The sequence below is a fragment of the Leuciscus leuciscus genome (genome assembly GCF_965113295.1).
Source record: "Leuciscus leuciscus genome assembly, chromosome: 18".
NCBI classification, from domain to species: Eukaryota; Metazoa; Chordata; class Actinopteri; order Cypriniformes; family Leuciscidae; genus Leuciscus; species Leuciscus leuciscus.
Window position 1 is genome coordinate 8,524,470 of NC_138742.1, and position 26,369 is coordinate 8,550,838.

The 26,369-nt window shown below is 36.8% G+C and overlaps 1 protein-coding gene and 1 long non-coding RNA gene across 3 annotated transcripts in view; both read right to left on the bottom strand.

Annotated features, from left to right (window-relative positions):
* Positions 1-68: 68 nt before the first annotated feature.
* Positions 69-7,202, bottom strand: LOC309480180. Of its 2 annotated transcripts, XR_014199564.1 has the most exons (4): positions 6,880-7,202; positions 6,514-6,616; positions 1,538-1,660; positions 69-439 (listed from the first exon to the last, which is right to left on the bottom strand). It is a non-coding gene; the product is annotated as an uncharacterized lncRNA (long non-coding RNA). The 2 variants fall into 2 exon arrangements; XR_014199565.1 differs by lacking the exon at positions 69-439 and having other exon boundaries at positions 1,281-1,660.
* Positions 7,203-9,769: 2,567 nt separating this feature from the next.
* LOC309480872 (uncharacterized protein) overlaps positions 9,770-26,369 on the bottom strand; it is a 38,962-nt gene continuing 22,362 nt past the window's right edge. The window contains exons 12-17 of the mRNA XM_082145559.1: positions 21,791-21,943; positions 16,206-16,335; positions 16,069-16,101; positions 15,662-15,759; positions 14,703-14,786; positions 9,770-10,955 (exon numbers count right to left, since the gene is read on the bottom strand). Of these exons, the coding sequence (XP_082001685.1) occupies positions 10,851-10,955; positions 14,703-14,786; positions 15,662-15,759; positions 16,069-16,101; positions 16,206-16,335; positions 21,791-21,943 (603 nt within the window). The 3' untranslated portion in view covers positions 9,770-10,850. The remainder of the gene's footprint in view (positions 10,956-14,702; positions 14,787-15,661; positions 15,760-16,068; positions 16,102-16,205; positions 16,336-21,790; positions 21,944-26,369) is intronic.

A 26,369-nucleotide genomic window follows, 5' to 3' on the forward strand; every position in this document is an offset into this window, starting at 1 on the left:
TTATATACAGTCGTACTCAAAAGTTTGCATACCCTTTGAATTTGCTAAACGTTAATTATTTTAACAAAGTAAGAGGGATTATACAAAATGCATTTTATGTTTTATTTAGTACTGTTCTGAATAAGATATTTTACATAAAAGATCTAAAAGATGACAAAAAAATAGCTGAATTTATAAAATGACCCCTTTCAAAAGTTGACTTACCCTTGATTCTTAATACCGTGTGTCGTTACCTGGATGATCCACAACTGTTTTTTTTTTTTTTTTTTTTGTGTGATGGTTATTCTTGAGTCCTGTGTTTGTCCTGAGCAGTTAAACTGCTCAATGTTCTTCAGAAAAATCCTCCAGGTCCTGCAAATTCTTCAGTTTTCCAGCATCTTTTGCATATTTGAACCCTTTCCAGCAGCGACTGTAGGAATTTGAGGTCCATCTTTTCACACTGAGGACAATTGAGGGACTCAAACACAACTAGTAAAAAAAAAGGTTAAAACATTCACTGATGCTCCAGAAGGAAACATGAAGCATGCACGTGGATCCAGGTAATGACACACAGTTAACAATCAAGGGTATGTTAACTTTGTTGTAAATGTAGCTATTGTTTTTTTTTATAAATTCAGCCATTTTATTGTCTTGAGGACTATATGTAAACATATTTTATGTAAAACATCTTATTCAGGACAGTACTGAATAAAACATAACATTAATTTTCTATGATTGATCTTATTTTGCCAAAATAATTAACATTTTACAGATTCTCCAAGGCGTATAATGTAAACTTCTGAGCACAACTTTATTCATATCATTGGCCACACCAGAAAAATACATAATACTTTAATAAAAAAAATAAAAAAATGTATATATAAATATGTATGTCCAGTTAATACAAATGGACTTAAAAGCAGCTAGTGGCATGTCTGATCTTATAAACAAAAAATATACAGCCACTGCATTGGACAAATGGGTCTCAGGAGAATACTGCATTTCATACACATGCCTCAAAATGAAAGAAAATACTGAGTGAAGTTATAAGAAGGACAAGCAATTCATGTGCAATCTATAATGGGGCAGAGAAGCGTTTCAATATTTGGCTTTATGCGTTTGGCGCTACTTTATGCATCTCAAGTTGGAGCCGTGAATGTTATTTGCTCTAATGTTGGACTATTAAGCAATGTAATTCTGTAGTTATATGTGTGTGTGTGTGTGTGTGTGTGTGTGTGTGTGTGTGTGTGTGTCTCTATATAGAGATTATATAAGATTATAAATTAATTGCTTTCATCAGGACTCGATACTTAAATGCAGGATCATTAAATAAAGTCATTGCAAACTGCAAAAAAATACCTTTTTCCATAATATCTATAATGAAGTTCAGATTCAGAAGTCAATGAAAAATGAATAATACACTTTGTACTCGGCTCAACTCGCTGATTTCAATCTCTCTGGAGGATGCAGAGAGTGAACTTGAGAAACGCAAGGCTTTTCATTTATGGAACAAATTAAGAATGGAATATTTGCAAACACAAATTAACAGCTAACTCACCTGGGGACCTATTGAGATGCTTGGGAATTTATTGAATAAATGAGAGCTGTTATGGCTGTTTATCTTCATGATGTTCTTCATTTTCCTCTCAGCGCCTCTCAACACTTTCCCAATGTTAGTCTTCTATAAGATAAAGGAATACTGTAAACTCTTGATTACATTGTGTGAACAACAGGACAGCATTGTCGTGATGCACATTTAGTATACAGTGCCCGAGTGTGAATGGTCTCTTGCTTAGAAAAACAGCATCTGATGTGGTCATGCATATTTCAAAATTCATAAATGTTTCACATGTTTAAACCTCACAGTTCTGCATCAAAGTCATTCACCCAAAAAAAAAAAAAAATGCTTGGCCATTTGGTAATATTCATCTCATGTTAAATCTTAATGAGATTGTAACCTAGATCTTGCTGGTAATTTCACTAATGATGAGGTCGTCGTTTGACTGTTTTCGAAAATAGGGCACATATATAAATATCATTAGATGGTAAGCAAACATTCAGTTCTCGTAATCAAAGTGTTGGATGTTATGGCATGGCGACTGGGTCAGAGAATCTCTGAAACGACAAGGCTTGGGGGTTCAAAGAGGGACAAACCAGAAACCGGCAATAGGGTGTAAGAACATTTTGGTGGGAAATGTGCACAAAAGTAGTGAATGCAAAATAATAATAATAAAGTCACAATGCTTTTAATACTGCCAGCGAAAAAAGAAAAAAAAGTCGCTGTTTGGATGCAAATAGGCAAATGCTTAAAGTCCCCCTGTAGTCAATAATTGTATCCCTTAAAACTCATCTTTGATCACCGAAATGACATATTCAAAGGTTTTTTTTTTCCTTGAAAAAACATTCTTCATGCCTTAAAATAGCTTGAATGTAACTCTACACCCTTGCCTAATTTAGTATACACGGTTCTCTATGTTCTATATGAGCCCCGCCTCCACTCACTCACTGCTGCTCAGAGATCCACTCGTTGACGATCACACGTTGACCTGATTGGTTTCAAGATAGTTTGTGACGTCAGAAACACCAGCGATTTCAAACCGAGTTTTTGAGAGTCTTTGGTTCACTGCAGTTTTTTTTTAAGGAGAAAATACTCAACAATGGTGTTGACTTAAAGGAACACTCCGACTTTTTGAGACTTTAGCTTATTCACATTATCCCCCAGAGTTAGATAAGTCCATACATACCTTTTTCATTTCTGTGCGTTCTGTAAGTGTTATTTGACGCACCCACCGCTAGCCTAGCTTAGCACAAAGACTGGATGTAAATGGATAGTGTTAGCATAGTAATCCCAATAAGTGACAAAATAATTCAAACATTTTCCTATTTACATGTTGTGATCTGTATAGTCACAGCGTGTACAAAAAACAAGGCTATATGAGACAGAGACCATTTTTAATCGTATAAATACTGGGAACTATATTCTCACTCGGCGTAGGAGCACAGCTAGCGTTACTTGGGCGGAGTGGCTACTTGGGCGGAGTGATCAGCGCAGCACACGAGACGCCCTGTTCTGTTGATGGTTCCGTAAAAAAAACAAACGTGACTAACTCGCTAGACGTGACTCATGATCATGGCTGACTTTGAGGAATTGTCAGACTCAGAGGAATTTTACTGTGTATCAAACCAAGATCCCGAACCATATAGGTTTGAGCCAGAATACACAGACGAGGAGTTACAAACTTTGGAAGCTGTAAGACAAGATGTCGAACAGATTGATGTCGAAGGGAGAATCAGAACGAACACGGACTGGTGGTGTAAATGTGGAACATGCCAACCTATGCCCACAGAAACCGAGTGTCTTTGTTGTAATGAATGGGACCGGGTATTGCCATCAATGTCAAGGGCTGATGACAATCAAAATATTTGCGTCACTTCCACGGAAGATTTCTCTGCCCTAATACACCCGGCAGTTGTCGTTTTTTTCCCCAATGTGGCAAGATCAACTGGAAGAAACGCCCCATGCCGAGTGAACCTAATGGTCAGCTGTCCACCAAGTAAGTGATTTTGTTATAATGATCATTCATAGTTCAATGAAATTGTAGTATTGCCATTGCATACAGTGTGTCTCGTGTGGGCGTCTCGTGTGCTGCGCTGATCACTCCGCCCAAGTAACGCTAGCTGTGCTCCTACGCCGAGTGAGAATATAGTTCCCAGTATTTATACGATTAAAAATGGTCTCTGTCTCATATAGCCTTGTTTTTTGTACACGCTGTGACTATACAGATCACAACATGTAAATAGGAAAATGTTTGAATTATTTTGTCACTTATTGGGATTACTATGCTAACACTATCCATTTACATCCAGTCTTTGTGCTAAGCTAGGCTAGCGGTGGGTGCGTCAAATAACACTTACAGAACGCACAGAAATGAAAAAGGTATGTATGGACTTATCTAACTCTGGGGGATAATGTGAATAAGCTAAAGTCTCAAAAAGTCGGAGTGTTCCTTTAAAGCATATTAAAAACACATCATAGACATATAAACAACATTAAGAGCTTGATTTTCACCAGGGGGACTTTAAAAGTATATGATTGGATCATTATCGCAGTGATTATTATGTTTCTAGCATGTTATATGTTTGGCAACAGTTCTTCTAACCCTAATTGATGTACAGTAGTGTGTAACTTTTCAATAAATGTTGTGATGTTATTTCCATCAAGAGGTGCATGCATTTTATGTCTTGTATTGCCAATGCAAGAGTCCAGCACTCTGTAAAGTCTCCTCCAGCACATCCCAAAGACTTTCAATGAATTTAAGATCTGAAGCTTTCCTGTAGCTCAGTGGTAAGAGCATTGCACAATCCCAGGGGATTGCACATACCTATGTATAAAAATGTATAGGATAAAGCAATGTAAGTCGCTTTGGATAAAAGCGTCTGCCAAATGCATAAATGTAAACTCAAAGGTGATAATTCATGTGTGAAAATGATTCTTCATGCTCTCTCCAAACCATTCTTTCACAGTTTGAGTCTGATGAATCTTGACATTGTCATCCTGATGTGATCCATGATGTGTCTTCCTACATGATTGTTTAAGAAATGAAAAGCTACACACTCCATCAATTAGGGTTAGAAGAACTGCTGACAAACATATAACATGCTAGAAACATAATCACTGCAATAATGATCCAATCATAGTAGATCGCGTCCAACAACACCCCCAAAGCTTCACAGTCCTATATTACATCCTGAGTCGACATTTCATTGGATAACATTAGGCAGTTTTGTTTTATATGCTGTTTAATGTTGGTCTTGGTCGCTTGGTCTTCTTCTTAATGTCTAGGAGACTCTTAATCAGGAGATTCTGTACTCTTTCAGGAGATGTGTAATGGCAACGCAATCTCACGACCAATTCGTATGAATTCATACGAGTGAGTAAAAGGTGGCTAAATATGATGGGTAGGTTTAGGGGCGGGGTCAGTAAATTCGTATGAATTCACACGAATTGGGCAACTCGTAAAATATGTACGATTTAGCAAAAATTAGAGTGAGGTCGTATGATTTTGTATGAATTAGCCACCTCGTAAAATTCATATGAATTGCCGTGAGGTCGGGTTGGTAATAGCGCCCATAGATATCATATAATAAAGGCTAGATGTCTCGTCTGCGCTGCTGGCCAGTGGAGGTCGACGTCCGCACACGGCGGCCATCTTACCACAGGGTGCTCGCTCACTCGTAACATGGTGCATGTACTTTTAAATAACCATAACTTGCTCAATTTTCAACCGATTTTCAAACGGTTTGGTTTGTTATAAACGTCAGAGATGTAGTTATGACACTGCATACATATGAATAATTATAACAATGGACTTCCATATGAAAGAATTATAGCCACGTTAATAACGTTTGTAAGAATCCAAACCGTTTGTAAATTTAATCCGTCAAGAGATAAGAGGATTTGTGTGCGTGCTGATCACTCACCTTAATTCACAGCTTCCCTGTGGTAAGATGGCCGCCGGTGATGCCGGAAGTGACTCCGCCGTAAGACATCTAGCCTTTATTATATGATATCTATGATAGCGCCCCCTACCGTATAACAGTGAAAAGCTAGACATTTCCGCCAATGGCGGGGAAGCATAGTCTCAGAAAAGACCGAAATTTCCATAAACGGCGGGGAAAAAGTTAAAACTCTTAAAAGTTTCCTGAATTATTACTTTTATACCAGCCTGTAAGACTATTAACACAAATGATGACATAAGGAGTTAATTTTTGATTAAGAGTATTGGATTTTTGCTGGACCAGTCACCTGGACAGCAGCTGGGGAGAGAAAGCCGTGAATCTATTCCTGGATGAGAGTAAGATAAATGAGCTGGACTTGAAGCACTGCAAACGAATCAAACCCCTGTGACCTACAGGCTAGCTGTCTTCTCAGCCAGGTAAGCACTGCTGGGAGCGAGAAGAAAAGGCTAGTTCACACGACCCCATTGACACCGTGGAAAGAGAGAGACGGACTGCCTCATTGGACCATTTCAGATCAACGTTATGATTCACTGGGTTGTGGAGCGAGCGGAGGACTTTGGAGTGCTGTGAAGTTGTCTGTGTTTATGTGTGAGTGTAACTCTATGTGAGTCCTTGCACAAAGCACAAAGTAATTCTGGCCCTGCAGCGTTTGGGTGTAAAGGCCTCTGGGTGAACACCTCCCCAAAGCTGACATTGACTTAGAAAGCAAATGACATTAAAATCCATCAAACAAAGCCCTGCACTTTTCCTGGAGTTCAAACAAACCGGCTTCTCTAGGGGTATCCAAACAAATCTGCCAGTCTAGAGAGAAGGTTAAAAAACCCACAGAATTAAAATGAAGGGGGGAAAAAACTCTCCCTTGCTCCCCAGACTGGAGTTTAACAGGTATAACACTTTTTAAGTTTATTATTATTAATTATTGTTTATTTATAACCAACAAAATCAAGTCTAGAATGCATGTCTTAAAGAAACAGATCATCAAAAAAATAAAACATTCTGTCATTATTTACTCACCTTTATGTTGTTCCAAACTTAAACACTGTTTTCTGTGAGACAAAATGACAGATCTTGAGGAAACTTCATGCAGCTCTTTCCATAAGTGAAAACGTCTGTCAAGCTTTAAAATGAACATTATGAAAATTAATGAAATCCAGAAAAATTCTGAAATTAAATTATTTAAAGGAACCATAAAATAGTCCTTATTTTACATCATATTCTGAGTTCAAACTACCTTAATTTCAGTCTTTTCAGAATATTCATTCATTCAGTCATAGCAAACAGAATCCATTTTAGAATGTATTTTTTAAGGAATAATCACCCAAAAAAATATATATATATATATTTTTTTTTTTTACAAAAATTCTGTCATCATTTCCTCACCTCATTTTGCTCCAAAACTGAACAAGGTTGCTATTTTTTTGTGGGACACAAAAGGAGAATTGGTGACCACATCTGTGAAGCGTGAAGAGAACATCATTAAGAAATTTAGAAATGACAATCAAAATGTATCTAATTTATTTATTTATTCATAGCCCATACGAGAATGCCCCTCTGAAAGGAATAGATCACCAAAAAATACAGAACTTAAAATTATTTTTAAAATAACCATAAAAATAGTCCATATATTGGTAACACTTTATTTTAAGATGACGTAGTTACACATTATTACATGTACTTACTATAATAACATTAAATTATGCATAATTACAAGTAACTTACTCTAAACCATAACCATAGTCGTAACTTTATAGCAAGTAAATGTAGTTAATTAATATTACTCAGAACTTACAAGTACAATGTAACTACGTCACCTCAAAATAAAGGGTTACACTTACTATTACTGAGTAATATTAAATAAAGGGATAGTTTCCCCGTCGTCCAAATTAAACAATTCCCCAAGTACACATTGATGACCTAAGACACGAAACGAGCGGTTTGTGTGAGAAAACGAACAGTATTTATTTCGTTTTTACCACTTATACGCAGCCATGTCCGAGTGATCTGATCTGACGTGTGCGCAGACTGGTGCATAGATATATACACACTAGATGTCGCCTTGTCTACGGCAGTTCATTGGAACGAATGTCTTTAAGGCGACATCTAGTGTATATATCTATGCACCAGTCTGCGTACACGTCAGATCAGATCACTTGGACATGGCTGCGTATAAGAGGTAAAAACGATATAAATACTGTTCGTTTTCTCACACAAACCGCTCGTTTCGTGTCTTAGGCCATCAATGTGTACTTACGATGGGGAATTGTTTAATTTGGACGACGGGGAATTGCTTTAATTTGGACTCTGTGCTTGTGTTTTTAGATAATGACCATAGACCTGCACTGACTGACAGACAAGAACGGTTTGACCTAAAAATATCAAAATTGAAACTACTGCGGAAAAAAAGACACCTACATCTTGGATGCCCTTGAGGTAAGCTAAAACATACCAAAAATTAATTTCAAAGTGAACTATCCCTTTAACTACATTTACTTGCTATAAAGTTACGACTAGAATTAGGGTTTGGTTTAAGGTTAGTTACTTGTAATTATGCATAATTTACTATTACTATGGTAAGTACATGTAACATGTAAAAAGGACACTGTAAAATGAGTTACCAAATAAAGCTTTTTATTAAAAAAATTTTTTTAAACAACTCAAATTTCAGTTTTTTTGTGAACTCTTCCTTTAAGACCACCATTAGTAGGCTGAACATTTTAAACACAAAGACCTACCTGTAGTTCCCTAAAAAAGTCAGTGAAGGGGAAGCTTTACACTTTAGGTTTGAGGTAGCGTGAGCTCTTTGACAGCTGCTAATAATCATCATTTTCACTGTTGCCCAGCATACCGTGAAGCACCTGCTAACCCACCTCTGATGGGGTGACTGAAAAGCATCTGATGGTAAAAGCGACTTTTTGGTCCCAATCTTACCTGACTGTGCAGGCTGACAAAAGATTGGCAGCTTGCTGCTTTCACCCCTGGCAGGCGCTCCGCAAAGCAGGCCAAGAGAAATTGTTTAATCTGTGGTCTATACAATGGGGTCACGGCCGAGCACTTTGGCTGGAGTGATTTTCTTCAACAGCCTAAATGCTTTTGTGTGGCGCTGGTCAAGAGGGCAGCCCATGCATCTTCAGTTTTTATGTTCCATGAAGCTCAGACCAATCAGAAAACAAATCTCAAAAGTTTAGTTGTGCCATAGACGTTTTGAAATTAAACAAATTCATTCTAAAATATTATGAAGTATAAAAATAATAACTAATATTTCACATGTAAGTCCTTTAATTAATGCAGGCAACTTGAACTAGATTAATATTCATTTAATAATATACCGTTCAAATGGTTGGGGTCTTTAAGATTTTGTCTATGCTCACCAAGCCTGTAAAATCAGTATTATTGTGAAATATTATTACAATTAAAAACAACACTTTTCTATGTGAATATATATATATATTTTAAGTAATTTATTCCTGCGATCATTACTCCAGTCTTCAGTGTCACATGATCCTTCAGAAATCATTCTAATATGATGATTTTATGATCAAGAAACATTTCTGGTTAGTATCAATGTTGAAAACAGTTGTGCTGCTTCATATTTATGTTGAAATCATGAAACATTTTTGTCAGGATTCTTTGCTGAATTGAAAGTAGTGCTATCAAATCGCATCTAACACAAAAGTTGTGTGTGTGTGTGTGTGTGTGTGTGTGTGTGTGTGTGTGTGTGTGTGTGTGGTCTTTGTATGGCCATTCACAAGCCAGTTAAGGTCAAATATAAGGTAACAAAGCAACAGCTGGGTACCTAAGAAGATGAACAGATGTAAGATGTAGCGATTTATACTAATGTCATCGTAAAAGTCCTGTGCGTGATGCAGGTGGAGATGTAATCCCCACTTTTATTCTAAACCAAACATAATCACAGAGTATGAGTACAAAAAAAAAGCACACTAAGGGAATACAGAGAGTGACAGCAGGACATGATTTTAGTGATACCAGAAAAGTCGTTTTAATTATTTATTTTATAGAAATGTAAATTAAGATGACTATTAATGCAAATCAGTGTTTCAGAAGACAAATTAAGCTTGTTTGGTTTAAATCTTTCAGTGTTCTAATACATTTCTTTAATGAATAAAATACTCATTCCCTGTGCAGTCAAGTTCATTTTAGTGGGGAAAAAAACAAAAATTTTGCCTCATGGTAGAAGGAAAGCACTTTATGTCTGACTAAGCAGAGAATTTGAGCTGACAAACTCCTGCAGGTCATGAAATGCCACACAGAATACTTTATGTACCATTCTGCAGGGTGCAATACTCACTTTATTTGCTTGTTATACTGTACAATGAATCTGTTTCCGTAGCCCACAACAAATTAAGTCACAAGGTCATGTTTACACAGTTATGTTGTTACTCTGCTATGTGGTTTAAAATAATAGGTCACATATTAACTGAAATAAGGCCCTAAAAACTTAAAATAGTGCTATAGAATAGAAGCATTTTAATATAGTACACAACTACTTTTAAAAATGCTTTGTTTAGCATCATTCGTCATTAAACGGAAAAGAGCGGCTTAAACATTCTGCCAAGCATCTTCTTTTGTGCTCCAAAGAAGAAAGGAAGTCAAATGGGTTTGGAACGGCGTGAAGATGTGTAAATGATGACAGGCTTTAAATTTCTGGCTGAACTATTCCTGCAGTGGCAGAAAAACTGCAATGGATGTTCATTACAAAAGGATTACAAGTCACGAGCATGTAAATCCTAGTGTTATGCGCACGAAATCAGACTTCAAAAAGATTAGTTTCTTCTATAATTCAGAAAAGAAAAATGAAGAGGGATCTGTTCTGAATAGTGTGAAATGCAGATGTCATGTGCTGAACCGCCACAGAGGACTCGATTCTGTATCATCGAGAAAATACACACACACACACACACTCACACTCAAGGCCACAGAGAGTCTGAGATTCAGGAGACACACGTGGAAACCATTTAACTGGCTGTCTGAACCAGAATGCCTCTTTCACACCAGCCATCTGTGAATGTATCACTAACATTCATTATACATCCACTCTAAAAGAACAAAAATGATATGTGGCTCTAGTAAACATTCGCTCCTGCTTGGAAAATCAATCCAAGCTGTTTGCGGTAGCACCAGGTTAAAGAACCGCATGATCCTTTTAATCAAATCAAACCAAACACCAGCACTGGGAAAGATCCAGAAAACATTGGTCGTAGTCTGTAGGTAAGTCTCTTTCTAAAGACATTCATATCGCCTTTGAAATGTTTGAGAAAGCAGGTGCCAATTCACACAGACTGTACAAACACCTACTGCATTAGATGTGACTATATCTGACTGGAAAGTCAGGATCATTGAGCGTATTCAGAGTATACTTTCTTGAAGTCATTAATAAATTGGCAAATCCATCCGAAAAGTTCTTGGGAGTCTTGATCCAAAGGCTCTCCGAATTTTACCTGTGGATGAAAAAGAAAACAAATTAACAGTGATATTGTCAAGTCAAGTTTATTTATATAACACTTGATACAATCAAAATTGCTTCATATTGTGACTGTTACCGTCTATTTCAAAGTCAAAATACAAAATGTAAACGTTCTAATATAGTTCATCTGATCAAATCAAAACATCCAAATACCACCTTGGCCCTGTTTACTCCTGGTATTAAGATGTATTTTGGTCGATCGAATCACAAGTAGACGAGGGAGACACATTCCCGTTTACACCCCTGTTTTAATCTGTCTCTTTTGTCCACTTTCAACCACTTCTGTCCTGATTTCTTCCAGGGAAGGGTCTATGGGCGGGTAAATTTATGTTTTTTCAGATCTTTCGATCTAATGGACAAAATAAGCTCACACAATTTACATATGAACGCGCCCGGAGACAACGGAAAAACACGGAGACCATCAGCTTTCATTTCTGCTCTGACAGCCACAAGATTATGCAGAACGCTGTGAGTGTGTGTTAGGAATCAGGAATGGTGAGAGAAATGTAAGCTTAGCGTTAAGTTCTGCCAGGGAGACTCAATCAGTGCGTCATGAATTAACTCCCTTCTAACCAATCATGTGTTAACACTCTTAGTATAAAAGAATGGTACTTACATCCGTCTGAGTTCGCAGATACTGACGGCACCAATTACCTCCATCCTCCCCAACCACCTCCAAGATGGTCCTTTCCCTCCATCCTCCCCACCACCACCAGGATGGTCCCTTCCTTTGCCTCCAGGGGGTCGGCTGCGCCCCTGCCTTCATCTTCAGGCGGGATTTGCAGATTCCGTTACCCTCGCATTGTTTGCTAAGGACGGGGCCTACGCCAAAGACTATGCTTGCTGAGCTATTAATAAATTTACTCGTTATATAATTTTATCTCCCGAGTCTTTCTGGTAGAACATTGTGCTTGGTACGTTTTTCATTTTCAAACCAAAACTTGGGTCTTCAGCCGACAAAGTCTAAATCCCGTCTGGCTAACGCGCTTCACATAATGTATACGCATTAGGTGGAGAGAAGGCGGTCTTTTGTGGCTGTTTGAACGCATTCGAACACATGAGCGTTTACACGGAGAAAGAAAGCTGGTCAAATGAGTTTTTATCTTCCTCTGGAAGTGATTGAAAGTGGACAAGCTCAAAACGGTTTAGACCCTGTTTACACCTGTATTTAGCGTCATCCACTTGTGATCTGATCGAACAAAACGCATCTTAATACCAGATATAAACAGGGCCGTAGTCAATGTTCCCTTGACATTTTTCACTAATATCCATAAGTCATACTAGTTAAAGGGGTCCTTGTTTTTACATTTTCAGCTTTCTTTAGTGAGCATGAAAAAGGTCTGCAAAGTTACAAAGCACAAAATCCCTCCAAAGGGAGTTATTCTGTATATCAGTAACTGTTTCTGAACTCCCGGAAACGCCTTCATTGTAATCATGAGTTAGGTCTTTGTAATCCTGACACGTCACAATATTCCTAATTTAAATAATTGCTGCCCAAGGCATACGCAAAATAAAGGGACAAGGCCTGGTTGATTAGTTACTAGTGTGTTGAAACTCGCGGTTATGGTAAGGGGCAGGACATTTCCCAAACACGCTTGAATCGGTTGACCAATCATAACACACTGATCCAGCCGACCAATCAGAGCACAGCGCTTTTCAGAAGGAGGGGCTTAAAAGAGACTAGAGCGTTACTGACTGACTGGGAAGAGAGGAGCTGCCACAATGTCAAATATGGGGAAAATAAGGTGTTTTTTGAACATTCAGGCATGAAAACCTATTCTGGGACAAATACAAAATCAAGACTTTGAAAAAGGGCATATTAGGTCCCCTTTATAATTTCTTCATCCACCTAAGAAACAACATCATCCTAGTTTAAAACGGCATGAGGGTGTGTAAATGATGACAGAATTTAAACTTTTAGACCAACTACTACTGTGAACCACTGTCCAATCACCTTCATACCTGGAGAGACAAACCTTAATGCTGCTATACTAAGAGATATAAACAATTTAATAGCCAACAAAATAAAAACTGCTAATTTTCCCATCCCTCTCAGTTTCTCTCTTCATCCTGGCTCTATTCTTTCCATTATTCCTGGCTCCACAGCCCCAAGTTGCTGTTTGCTGTATTTTTGCCCAAGGCTAAAAGTTTGGGCTGTAATTGTAAAACTAAACCAATTCTCATCGCTGGCAAGAGCCTCCACCTCATCCTGTCAAACACACAATGGGCTTAACGTTCACAATGAAACACTCACAGTCTTGAAGAAAATTGGGACAGTTGGGAAATACAATACAAGTTACAAACAGAGGAAAAGAACTCTGCTTAAGAATTTGTTACTTTCCTTTATTATTAAGAAAGCTGTGTATTTTTTGGCCCCTGATGTGGCCCAACTGGGCTTTACTCAGAAATGAGTAGAAACAGAGGTGGACAGTAACAAAGTACATTTACTTGAGTATCTGTACTTTACTTGAGTATTATTTTTTCTGGAAACTTTTTACTTTAACTTCACTACATTTGAAAGACAAATATCGTACCTTTTACATTTCTGTCAAGGTCCTTGAGTAGAAAGTAGTAACGTCAGTCAGGGGATGATTTTGGTTGGAAATGAAAGTCGGGTTGACGTCAGAACCCGACTGATGTTGGTTTCTGACGTCAACCTAATTTTCATTTTCAACCACAATACGACGTCTGTCCAACGCTGGAGATTAACGTCAATCTGATGTTGGATTCTGACATCAACCTGATTTTCATTTTCAAGTTGGGTTTGGTCTTCTAAATGCTAATTTTGTCATTGTTTTGGAGCACACTAGTAAGGCTAACATATTCATACTAAAAGCCAAACAACTTTAAATGGGGCACTATTTGAGGGAACAGCCATTTGGGTGTCTGAAACCATTGTGGACGTTATTTAGTGCACTTATTCAATCTCACATTCAGTCCCACTACTGGAACTGTGTTCTAGAAATAATTTTGATATTGATATGAGGGTAGGTAGGCAGGCATTGATTCAGAGGCATATGGTACTGTAAGTATTACATACAACAATAATAAAACAATGCATTGACATTTACTTTTGATACTTAAGTACTTTTTAAAACGAGTACTTCTGTACTTTTACTTAAGTAAAAATAGGTATTTACAACTTTTACTTGTAACGGAGTAATATTTGACCAGTAGTATCTGTACTTTCACTCAAGTAAGGAAGGTGTGTACTTTGTCCAGCAAAAAAAAAAAAAAAAAAAATGATTAAGCAAAATTTATTCATATAGAGTTGTATTTATTTATTTATTTTCTTATATATTTTATATTTAAAGTTTTTTTTTATACATTTATTTAAGTAGAAATTTTTATTTTTGCTGCAGTTGTGCTGCAAAAATGCTGCAGTTGCTTTGCAAATATTTGTAGCAAATACCCCTCTGGTATACCCAAGACAATCTTCTGTGCTCATAACATATTTAGTGCTATAAACAACCTATGAACATCATAGAGAACCGTCATCATAAGTCATTCTCAATCCAGCATCATGTCCCTCACAGTGAGGGGGGAAAAAAAAACACTGTAACCTTGGTGAATGGGTGGGCTGAAATATATTCCCCTTTTCCAAAGTCCACCTGGCACAGATAAGCAGAAAAAGCCAATCTCCAGATAGCCGGTGACTCCGGCCCATCCATCTCTCAAGGCAACACAACAGAAGATATTGAAATAATAACTCAGGGATTACCAATATGTCAGTGTAGAGCTTCCTCATCTCCTCACACCTCTTCATCAGCTGTCTGAAATCGGCCTCTTGCTTCTCTATGGCCATCTAGAGCCGGAGATAAAGGAACAGCAGGTGTTTCGGGTGTGCATTTTCCTTCTTTCTGTTTTTTGGAGAGGTAGCACTGGCATTCTTAGTGCTCTCATCTTCAGAGGCTTTTCATCATTGATATTTCTCTCCAACCAGACCACATCAGAAAAAGCTTTTATACAGTCAAAAGGTGTAACAAACCACAAGCTCACAAGGGTCTGCGCTTCATATGATCTAAATTAACTTCCTTTCTCTATGGAGTTGTGCAAGAATGATACAGTACATTGGATTTTATTTTATTTTTTTAAAGAATATCCTGGCCAGTCAGGACAGGGGCTGTCAAGCTCCAAACGGACTAATAAGGAGCATAAAAGCATTATAATGTATTATATATTCTTTTGAAGCAATATGATAGCTTTGTGTGAGGAAGAGACAGAGACAGTGAGAAAATTAGCTTTGTCCAATTTAAGTCATTCTTTTGAATCAGATCTTTTGATCCAGTTCGCTAAATTAAAATGATTAAATTCAACTTACTGACTCAGTGATCCGATCACAGTCATTATCAGCTCACTGAAACTGAGTGACGACTTAAATTGCAAAGACTTAGAATATATCACACAAATGGTATATACTGTATTCTTGCATTCTTTTGTAGAAAGGAAAAAACTTAAATCCCCATTCATGGTTATTGCATGAAAAATAGAGACAAGTACATAATAAAAAAAATGTTTGTGTTCGTGTTCCACAGAAGAAACCCCTTGAATAAATCATACTAATCAGAAAACATGACATTTATATATATATATGTATTTTCTTTCAAATTCATATTCAGACCAAGTATGTGATGTACAATAACACAAAGCAAATATAATTGGGTAAACCTGTGAATTTACCTTTAAGTCTTTGATGAATTTGGGGTGTTGATTGGCTGTGTTTTTCCGTTTTTGTGCTTTCCTGAACTGGATGACCTTCTGAAACTCGTTCTTCACGACTAAATAGTGACAAGGAGGAGGATCTCTGTTTGAGGACATTTGTAATGGACTAGCTAAACTCTATGAATAAAACTGCAATGCTTTCATGCATTAATGCACAAGCAAGCCAAGCAGCAACAGGTTTAAATCTAACGCTCAGTTGATTAAAAAGTTATAAATAGTATGAAATGCTTGACCACACTTGAATATAACAGTGAAAGGGTTTGTTGATATTCTGAAAGCAAAAGTGCTCAATCAAGCATCAAAAGCATCTACAAAACAAGTTTGGTGCAGCAGCATCACAGAACACATCAGATAAGACCACGTACCATCCACCTCTGCTGTTAGACCTTTAACCGAAGCTGCAGGAAAACCACAGATACACACAATCAGAAGGCATTCAATCAAATCAGCCCAAAAAACATCTATCACATCTTCCCTTCCAATAAAATTTTGATTAGAGTACCGCCAGGAACAGTCTCGAATTCTGCAAGCTCCAGGAAAAAGGTGGTCAAACGTGGTTCTCGCAACATGATCTGCTCCACAAGGGCATGCAGCAAGGTGAACTTCCGATTGTTCCCGCGCAGCTGAGAAAGCTGGAAAAAGGAGGGAAAAATAATGAATGCGTTTATCCACGCACCTGCACTTGAAAAGACGATGGTACATTTGCTGTGTTCCAAAACCTATTGAGCTGCCTATGTAGGGAGCATTTTAATGCATCATAGACACTTTGTATTCCATTAAATACGGGGGGGGGGGGTAATATATAAAAATATATAAATATATTTTAATAAATATAAAATTTATTTATATTAAATAAATAAATATATTTATTTAATTTATTAAATAAATTAATAAAAAATATGATTTAATAATTAATCTATATATAACAATAAACAAATATAAAACATATTATATACTTAAAGGGTTAGTTCACCCAAAAATTTTTATTCTGTCAGTAATTACTCACCCTCATGTTGTTCCAACCCCGTAAGACCTTCGTTCATCTTCGGAACACAAATTAAGATATTTTTGATTAAATCTGAGAGCTGTCTCACTCCTCCATAGGCTTCTAAGGCCACATCCACACGAAGCCAGAGCTTTCCCTATCCGATATTTTTTTTCCCCGTTCAAAAAAAAAATTCCGTAAACACGGCGTCGTCTCAAGAAATATCTGCGTACACACGAAACCACTGAAACCGACTCAAAACGATGTAGTATACATGCCAGACCAGTATGTGGCGCTGTAATTCTGCCACAGACATACACTAAAAACGGAGAAGAAGACTTAAAGCATGCGCATAAACCTTGCGCGCTGTATACTATGGCTGTATACAACAATAATATTAGGCACAGTAGCTTCTTTTTTTCTTTTTTCTTTTTTAAACAAGAACTTTGTTGAACAATATGAAAAACCATAAATGTAGTTGCTGTGACTTAACGGTGTCTGACTAGTTGACACTTGGTGTGATGACATCATCGTTTCACAAAATGTACGGATTGGCCGTACACACGAAAACGCAAGGGCGGCGTTTTCAGATTTATCCACCTTGGGACCCGGTTTAAAAAAAATTGCGGTTTCAGTCTCCGAAAACGCCGGATCCGTGTGGACGAAACGCCAATACGATAAAAAATGTATACGTATACAGCGAAATGCGTCTCCGTGTGGACAGGCCCTAAGACACTATAACGTAGTGAAAAAACTCGAGGCCCAGAGAGAAGGAAATGAATAGTGGAATAAAGTCGTTATTTTGGGGGGTTTTTGCGCACAAAAAGTATTCTCGTCGCTTTATAAACTTAAGATTGAGCCACTGTAGTCACTTGGACTATATTAACGATGTCTTTAATGCATTTTCTGGGCCAGCAAGTTATAGTGTCTTAGAAGCCTATGGAGGAGTGATCCAGCGCTCAGATTTAATCAAAAATATCTTAATTTGTGTTCCGAAGATGAACGAAGGTCTTACGGGGTTGGAACAACATGAGGGTGAGTCATTACTGACAGAATTTTCATTTTTGGGTGAACTAACCCTTTAAAATATGTATGTAAAATATGATAAAACATTTATTATTTTATGATAGATTTACTTTGTGTCCAAAACCTCAATTTAAAGCCTCATAGACACTTAGATTTAGCCAAAATGCAGTGAAGGCAATCTCAGAATTGCATTGTCACAAACTCAGTGAAAAATAAAATGTATTCAAGATGGCAGAGGAGGTAAGAGAAATAACTATAAATAAACTTGTATTCCATTTAATGCTGACAAACTAGTTGATACAAATTTTACATTTAATATAATATTAAATAAATATAAAATATATTAATATGTATTGTTTTATATATTAAAAATGCCATTAGAAACATATTAACAACAAATTCTATTGGAATCAATTGTCTGTCAAGTGCAGTGTGTTATTTGTGTGACAGAGAGTTGCCAATGTGCTCCAAATTGGTCACTTATAAGGTTCCATAACAATCGGGATGCTTCCTTAGAAGGTAGCTGTCTATGTTGGCAGTAGGGCAGAGGTTTGGGAACGGTTGGTCATACATCCCCAATCAAATATCCCATCTGACCAGAGGGTGTTATATTTATAGGATCAGGTAAACAAATATTTATCTTGGGTGTGAGTGTGCATTTGTGAGCGTTTATGCACGCACATGCACGCATTTCTGAATACCAATACCTTGCCCAAGGCCAGAGAAAGAGCGAGGTTTGACAATTCAACACCCACGTGCATATTACCATCAACTAAAAATGGAAGAAGATAATGTCCTTGTACCAAAGAGCACCTCTATTGTGCACATGTGAAAAACGGTTAACATTTTTCCAAAAGGATCTCCTTGACATCTGAATGCTCTGCTCTCTGATTAACCATACAGACACAATGCAAATGCTGTTGGAGTACCGCAGCCTCGCACGAGTGTTTTTAAAGATTGGGAATTTGTACAGCAGGCTAAAGGGTGATAATGATAAGGAATGCATGTCTTGAGTCATCATGCAGAATAAATATAGTTGCTAATTCACAAAGGTTTAACACTTATCAAATGGTAATGTGAATAATTTAAAGGGACAGTTAAATGGAGCCCATCAACTGTTTGGTTACCCATATTCTTCAAAATATCTTCTTTTGTGTTCAGCAGAAGATCTTATACAGGTTTGGAACAACTTGAGGGTGAATAAATGATGACAGAATAAAACATTTTGGGTGAACTATCCCTTTAAGCACTGAAAATTAATCAAATAGTGCTAAACAAAACAATCAAATCTAAATTGCAACCTCTTAAAGAAAGAATATGTAAAGTGAGTGTGCATGCCACAAAAACCAGCAAGCATGTTCAAGAGTGATTGTTTCAACTGATCTTCATATGAAGAGGCCTGTAGAGAACAAGAGTGGCAATATATCAAGCTCTCTAGACCCGTTCTTTATGGTAATGCATGTAACCACTGCAACAATTTCAACAGCCGCTAATTTAAAACTCACAGGGGGCTAAATGCTAATCTTCAGATGGGTGGAAAATTGGGCTATACTCTGTTTCTAGTTAGTGTTGTTTACCATTCCAATCCCCAGACCATTCTACAAAACTAAAAGATGACCTGGAGACATCAAATGCACTGTTTGTTCAAAGCTTAGGCTTAGTTTCAAAAAGTCCAAAAGTTTTGGGTCAGTGAGATTCTTGACTTTTATTCAGCAAGGATGCATTGATATTTATGAAAATCAAGGAAGGAAGGACAAATGATCATGGTTTCCACAAAAATATGAAGCAGCACAACGGTTTTCAACATCAATAATAATCATAAATGTTTCTTGAGCAGCAAATCAGCATATTAGAATGATTTCTGAAGGATCATGTGACACTGAAGACCGGAGTAATGATGCTAAAAATTTAATTTTGCATCACAGGAATAAATTACATTATAAAATATATGAAAATAGAAAACATTTATTTTTAAATTGTAATAATATTTTACAATATTACTGTTTTTGCTACATTTTTGGTCAGATTAATGCAGCATTGGTGAGCATAAAAGACTTTCAAAAACATAAAAAAAATCTATCAAACCCCAAACCTTTGAATGGTAGTGTTGATTTCAAGTTATTTTATGTGATGGGAAAAGGACAAATGGGATTTAAAAGAAACATAAAATAACAGTTATTTCTACAATTTAGCTGTGATTATACAAAAATATCTGACTGTAAAATTCTAAAATTGACCAATCAGAATCAAATATATATTTAAGCCTGTCAAATATACGTTTAAAATACATATTGGTCTTAAATGTTGTGATATCTTCAAATTCCATACACTGGTAACAAAAATATGATATATTAAATGATATTTTTGAAAATTGTAACTGCCCTGTAAAGTTCTACTGCATCAGAGTAAGAATGCTGTTCTCGTCCTTCTATGTCGTGTTTCTATGGAGGAAGCACAGAGACGGTGCACTCAGATACCTCATTAGTAAAGGAGGAAGTCATTCAGCTTATTGTGGAAGTGCCCTTAAATCTTGCCACTGAGGAACAGGGTTTTCAGCATCCTGGCCGAAAAAATCGATACAAATTACCACCATGTGTCGCTAATGACTCAGCGAGCTCGGAAAAAAAGCCATGCCGCGTGGCTAATGAATTGGGCTGGTGCAGCAAGAGTTTGTAGAAATGAACAACAAAGAGAAACTCATAGGTACTGCATGTCTGATTTGTGTAGTGGATGGAGTCATAAAAACATGACAAACCCATAGGGTATTGGGAATTATGTCACAATATGATACACGTCGCATTACATTTGCCATGCAATGCATCATAACAGAGTGCGACAACAGGGTTCTGGAAACACTAGCTTTGCTTTAGTCCTATCGGGATGACTTGTTCAGGTACTTCACTTCTGCATAAATTAGGTATCCATAATTAACAGTAAATTCTTCACTCATTCATTTTGTATATGCATCATAGAGTCTTTCTGGTAGAACTTAAAATCTTATTCACTTTCTTTATAAGTAAACTGATTTTTAACATTAATGTTTTAAGACAGACTGACCATAATCAATGCGGTTGTTAAGCAATGATTTGTGCTTTTGGAACTAAAAAAAAAACAAACAGCAATTGCCCACTCCAATGAAGTACTGTGAATAATGTAATTGAGTCATTCGCTCTACACTCTCAAATTACTTATTTATTTATATATGAATATTTTTGAATACATTTACAAAATACTGTATTTCATCCTTAGGGAACAATATGAATGCAAGCAAAAAATATCAATAAAAGGATCTAAATGATCAATGCAATATTACGAAAAAAAGAATTGCAATATATCAATTAATTAATTAATCAGTAAGATTTTTTTTATGTTTTTGAAAGAAGTCTCATGCTCACCAAGGCAGCATTTATATGATCAAAAATAAAGTAAAAACTGTAACATTATGAAATATAATTTAATTTAAAATATTTAAACATTTAAAATAACTATTTTATATATATATATAACATTATATATATATAAATTATTAAAAAGTAATGTATTCCTGTGATCAAAGCTGAATTTTCAGCATCATTACTCCAGTCTTCAGTGTCACATGATCCTTCAGAAATCATTCTAATATGATGATTTGCTGCTCAAGAAACATGTATTATTATTATCAATGTTGTGGACACCACATTGCATTTTTTAAGGATTCTTTGACTGAATAGAAAGTTCCAAATATTTTGCATAATCAGCATTTATTTGAAATAGAAATATAGAAATGTAATGCAGCTTTGCTGAATAAAAGTGTTATCATGTGTATTTCAGGAGATTTTTTCGGTTCACTTGTGTGCAAAAACAGAGACGGCAACTTGCTGAAAACAGGAAAACCCTAACTCATATTATTAGTTACACTTAATGTTGTTACCAAGGCTGAAGAGACAGAACAAGTGGAGGAGAGATGAAAACTGGTTAAAAAAAAAAAAGAAAGAGAAAGAGAGAGAAATAAAACCTTTATGCCAATAAGATGTTTTATTTGCCCTGGCTCTCCTCGCCATCGCCCAAAGGTCATTTGCTGGCGGTGCGGGTCCTACCTTAGTTAAGGATGAGAGGCGAAATCCCTTGGCCCTGTCCTTGCCTGCGTTCTGGTTGAGGTAATTGCCCACAGCCAGAAGGTACTCCAGCACACTGACAAATGGCTCACAAGCCCACAGCTGCTGGCACATGCGGATCTTCTGGATAATCAGCTGCAAGACAGAGAGGCCAGAACATGTCATCTCCAACTAATCCAACTGCAAACTTTTCCCTGCCTCTCACTTAACAGCCGCAGACACTTAAGCACAGCCGGATTTCTCAGCGGTCTTGTTGACACAAACCGTTCTTGTCAAGTGTATATCAGAGCCTACACAGGAAGTGCTGTAATATATTATTTGATGCTGGAAAGAAAGTTAAACCTGAAGATTGATAGCCGTTAGGTTAAGGGGTTCTTACTGAAGTAACAAGCATAAGGTACAATCAACGACTACCATTCGTCAACAAGACACTTAAATCAGGGCTATTACAAAGAGTGCTTGACACCTATACGTGCTAAATCAAAACTCTGCAACAGAATGGTGTATGACTACGGTTAATATTACAGAAAATGGTGCCAGTGGATAATCTATTTAAAGTCAACATGAAATCAAAATTGACCCTGTTTACTTCCTTAATGCAAGTTCCTGTTAAATTTTTTTTTTTATTATTATTATTGTTTGTAATTGTTTATCAAAATATAATGGCTTGTTCGGCCTATGTAACAACATTCAGCTAACATCATCTCAGGAAAAATAACAGCTATTTCATCATTGTTGTAGGCTACTGTTGTAAGTAATGCTTCCTTTCAAAAAGCTAGTTAATGCAGTAAATAAATGCTGGGGGGAAGGAAGGAAGGAAGGAAGGAAGGAAGGAAGGAAGGAAGGAAGGAAGGAAGGAAGGAAGGAAGGAAGGAAGGAAGGAAGGAAGGAAGGAAGGAAGGAAGGAAGGAAGGAAGGAAGGAAGGAAGGAAGGAAGGAAGGAAGGAAGGAAGGAAGGAAGGAAGGAAGGAAGGAAGGAAGGAAGGAAGGAAGGAAGGAAGGAAGGAAGGAAGGAAGGAAGGAAGGAAGGAAGGAAGGAAGGAAGGAAGGAAGGAAGGAAGGAAGGAAGGAAGGAAGGAAGGAAGGAAGGAAGGAAGGAAGGAAGGAAGGAATGAATGAATGAATGAATGAATGAATGAAGTGATTCACAGGTCAGAATATAAAATAAATAAACAAAAAAAAAGATTTTATACAATAAAAATGGCCTGCAAATGACGTTTCATGCTGGAAAATGGTCACAGGTTTTCACAGTGATGTACACAGGGCTTGACACTAACTTTGTTGCTTACCAGCCAACTGTGGCTAGTGGTTTTCCAAATTTTACAATCGATACCATGCCGAAAAACTGCAATATAGATATTTTTAATATTATCTCATAATTTGGTAGCAGGAATATTAGGCTGCTGTCACTTTTAGATCTGATGCACGGAATTATACTGTTACACATGCGTTTACTTTCTCAGCTGTTTACGTTCACTTAACTGACTGTGTTTGCATGAATACTCGTTAAGACCGGCATTTTGACATTATTTTGTGTCTTTGACTGTTTAAGTGCAATAAGCAGTGAAAAATAACTCTATTTAGTACTGAGAGGCAGTTTTATGTGCACACGGTGTGAGCTCAAAATTTGTAGGAATGAGTATGATCAAAACAACACCAACAATATTCATCCGGAGCAAAAGAATCGAGTGAGTGAGGAGAGGCGGGTTTGTGTGCAACTCGCTGTCGGAGAGATGAGAGAGAGAAAGCGTAGCTGGTGTCGTGTGTCTATTCTGCGGAAAAGGAGTATTGGAAGCGTTTCGGATATTTCAGTATCGATATGTATCGAAAAATCTATATTTTTGACAACACTACATTGCACTTAGATTATTATTTCAGGTGCCCTTTTAAAAGACTACAATTGAAAAATACAATATTATATATAAAATTCAAGCCACTAAGTAGTTACACACCACTTCTGAAATACACTCGCATTTGGCGGGTTGGTGGGTGTTAATGTCAAGCCCTGGATGTACAGATACCAAAATGCATAAATGTCCATATTCACACCAATGCACATAGAAATACATTGCATTTGTGAAAACTAAACTCACAGAGGATCAGGATACAGACTGAATCAGTAATATTCCCAGAACCACACTGGGTTACTTCCAATTAACTTCACCAAATTAGATATACCATATTAATTTAGGCTGCCTGATTAACATTCCTATTAATATCAGAAGTAACAAGATTATGGTTCTCTTGGGGCAAAAGCCCTTGTGATTTAGCCAAGATAAACAGGTTTGACCGAAAGGAGTTTGTGAACGCATTGTGAGCTGCTAACTTTAATTTCCATTGCTGTTTATGGTATTAGTTTGTTATTTTTCAACCCGTCTAACAAGCTGGTGTACTGAAGCCCTGAGCAAAGAGCAACAGCACAGACAGCACCTGAAGGAAAAAGTCCAGACACACAACTTGATTTGACGTCTACGATATACGAGACAAACCATTAGACCATATGCTCATCTGTTTCCATCGTAACCTCAGCCTCAATCCAATACCTTCGAGCCCTCTCCTTCATTTCTACCTGGTGATTCACACCCTTAAACACTAATTTAACCAAATGCTAATCAAGTCCCAGTGGGTGGAAACTCCAGCTAAGCTTCTTTCCAACACTCAAAATTAGTGATCTTCTTACATTTTTTTTTACTCTAGTTCTCTCAAACTCCTGTGTTTCTCTAACCTCATGAGCTCTTTGAGCATTGCACGCTCTCTGTTTACTAAAAGCTCACAATGCCACAAGGAGTTAGCATTCCTGAGACAGCTTTAAGACAAAGCACAGCACATCTATAGAGCTCTTCAGTATTCCCCACTCTAAGCCAGACCAATTTTCCACCCTAGCACCCAGCCTGTCAGATGGTGGCTAAATCCGCCTTAATGTTACAGGTTTAAAAAGTCAACCATGTCAGACAATCCCATGGATTTAATAGCAGGTTATGTTTTGGGAACTCTTAACAATGGAAGACCTTTTCATGGGGTCCAAAGTTACACTATAACATTTTCAGACACAAATATAGCATGGATCTTAAAGGGATAGATCACCCAAACATGATGACTCATGTCGTTCGAAACCTGTATGACTTTCACAACACAAAAGATGATATTTTGAAGAAAGTTGGGGTCAAAACAAACACTGACAACATTGGACCCCATTGACTTCCACTGTATAGACAAAAAATGTATGTTCCACAGAAGTAAGTCATATCGGTTTGAAACAATATGAGAGTAAGTAAAAGATGAAAGAATTTCCAAATTTGGGTGAATTATCCATTTATTTAATCTTATGTTCCTTTAAAGTGAACATGAAATCAAAATGCACTCAGTGCAATAAATCAGTGCAATTATTCCAAAAAAAAAATAATATATATAATAACTCACCTTTTAAGCTAAGACCATAAATAAATGTTAAGCACTAACCAAATAGCTATATGGAATTTTAGATATCTGTTGTAAATAATGCAGCATTTCTAAAATCTTTTAGAAATACTAAGCAATTTAATGCTTATTAACATTAATCTAATAAAAGTTACCAGAAAAACAGCACATAGTGGAAGATTAGGAAAAAGAAGCATTATCAGACCTAATAGTGTCAGCATGACATTAGAATGTTAATTTCTACATTTTTAACATTTCAATTTATAAATTATAAATACATTAACTTGTTAAGGATAACCACACATTAACAATGAATAATAGTATATATATATATATATATATATATATAGATTAAAATGAACCTAGATCAATAAATGCTTTTAAAAGAAGTTTGTTCATTGTTAGTTCATGACACTTAAGGCATTAACTGAGGTAAGTGAATTGAACCTTGAAATATGGGTAACACTTCACAATAAGGTCCCATTAGTTAATGTTGGCTAATGCATTAAATACAAATTACCGTAACTAACAATGAGCAAATTCATTTGTCACAGTATTTATTAATATTTGTTAATGTTAGTTAATACAAATACAACTGTTCATTTTTCACATTTCAAATTCTCAGTACCGACACATATTCGTCAAAGTGTGAACGATTCAAATGTCTACAGCTTCCGGCATCTTTGACGAAAGTCAGTGACACCACCGAGCAGAGCAAGGTAGACAGAACAGCAACATCAGCTAAAATAGCTGTCAATTCCCTGAGGCGAAAAAAACGTAAGCCCTTACTGACACCCAAATGCTGAGTCAAGCCTATTTCGATGCCATATAACACCCATAACCTCTGGAAAAATCCCCGACACGTCCATGATCCTGACCTCTCCAAAGTTACTGGGCTTTAACTTCCAGTACATAATCATCTGTTCACACAGAAAAAGCTTCTGAAGATGAATGTCACATCTCGCATACCTTTAAAACACTACATCTGTTCATTAGAGGGATTTCGGAGCACTTAACGTGAGAGTGAAATGTATTGGTGCAGAATAGAGGAGCCAGGTGGGTTTAAGGGACTCAAATAAAAACTAACTTTTGAGATGCATTGAAAGTACAAGAGGGATTTCAACTTTTTTTTTCTTTTTTTTAC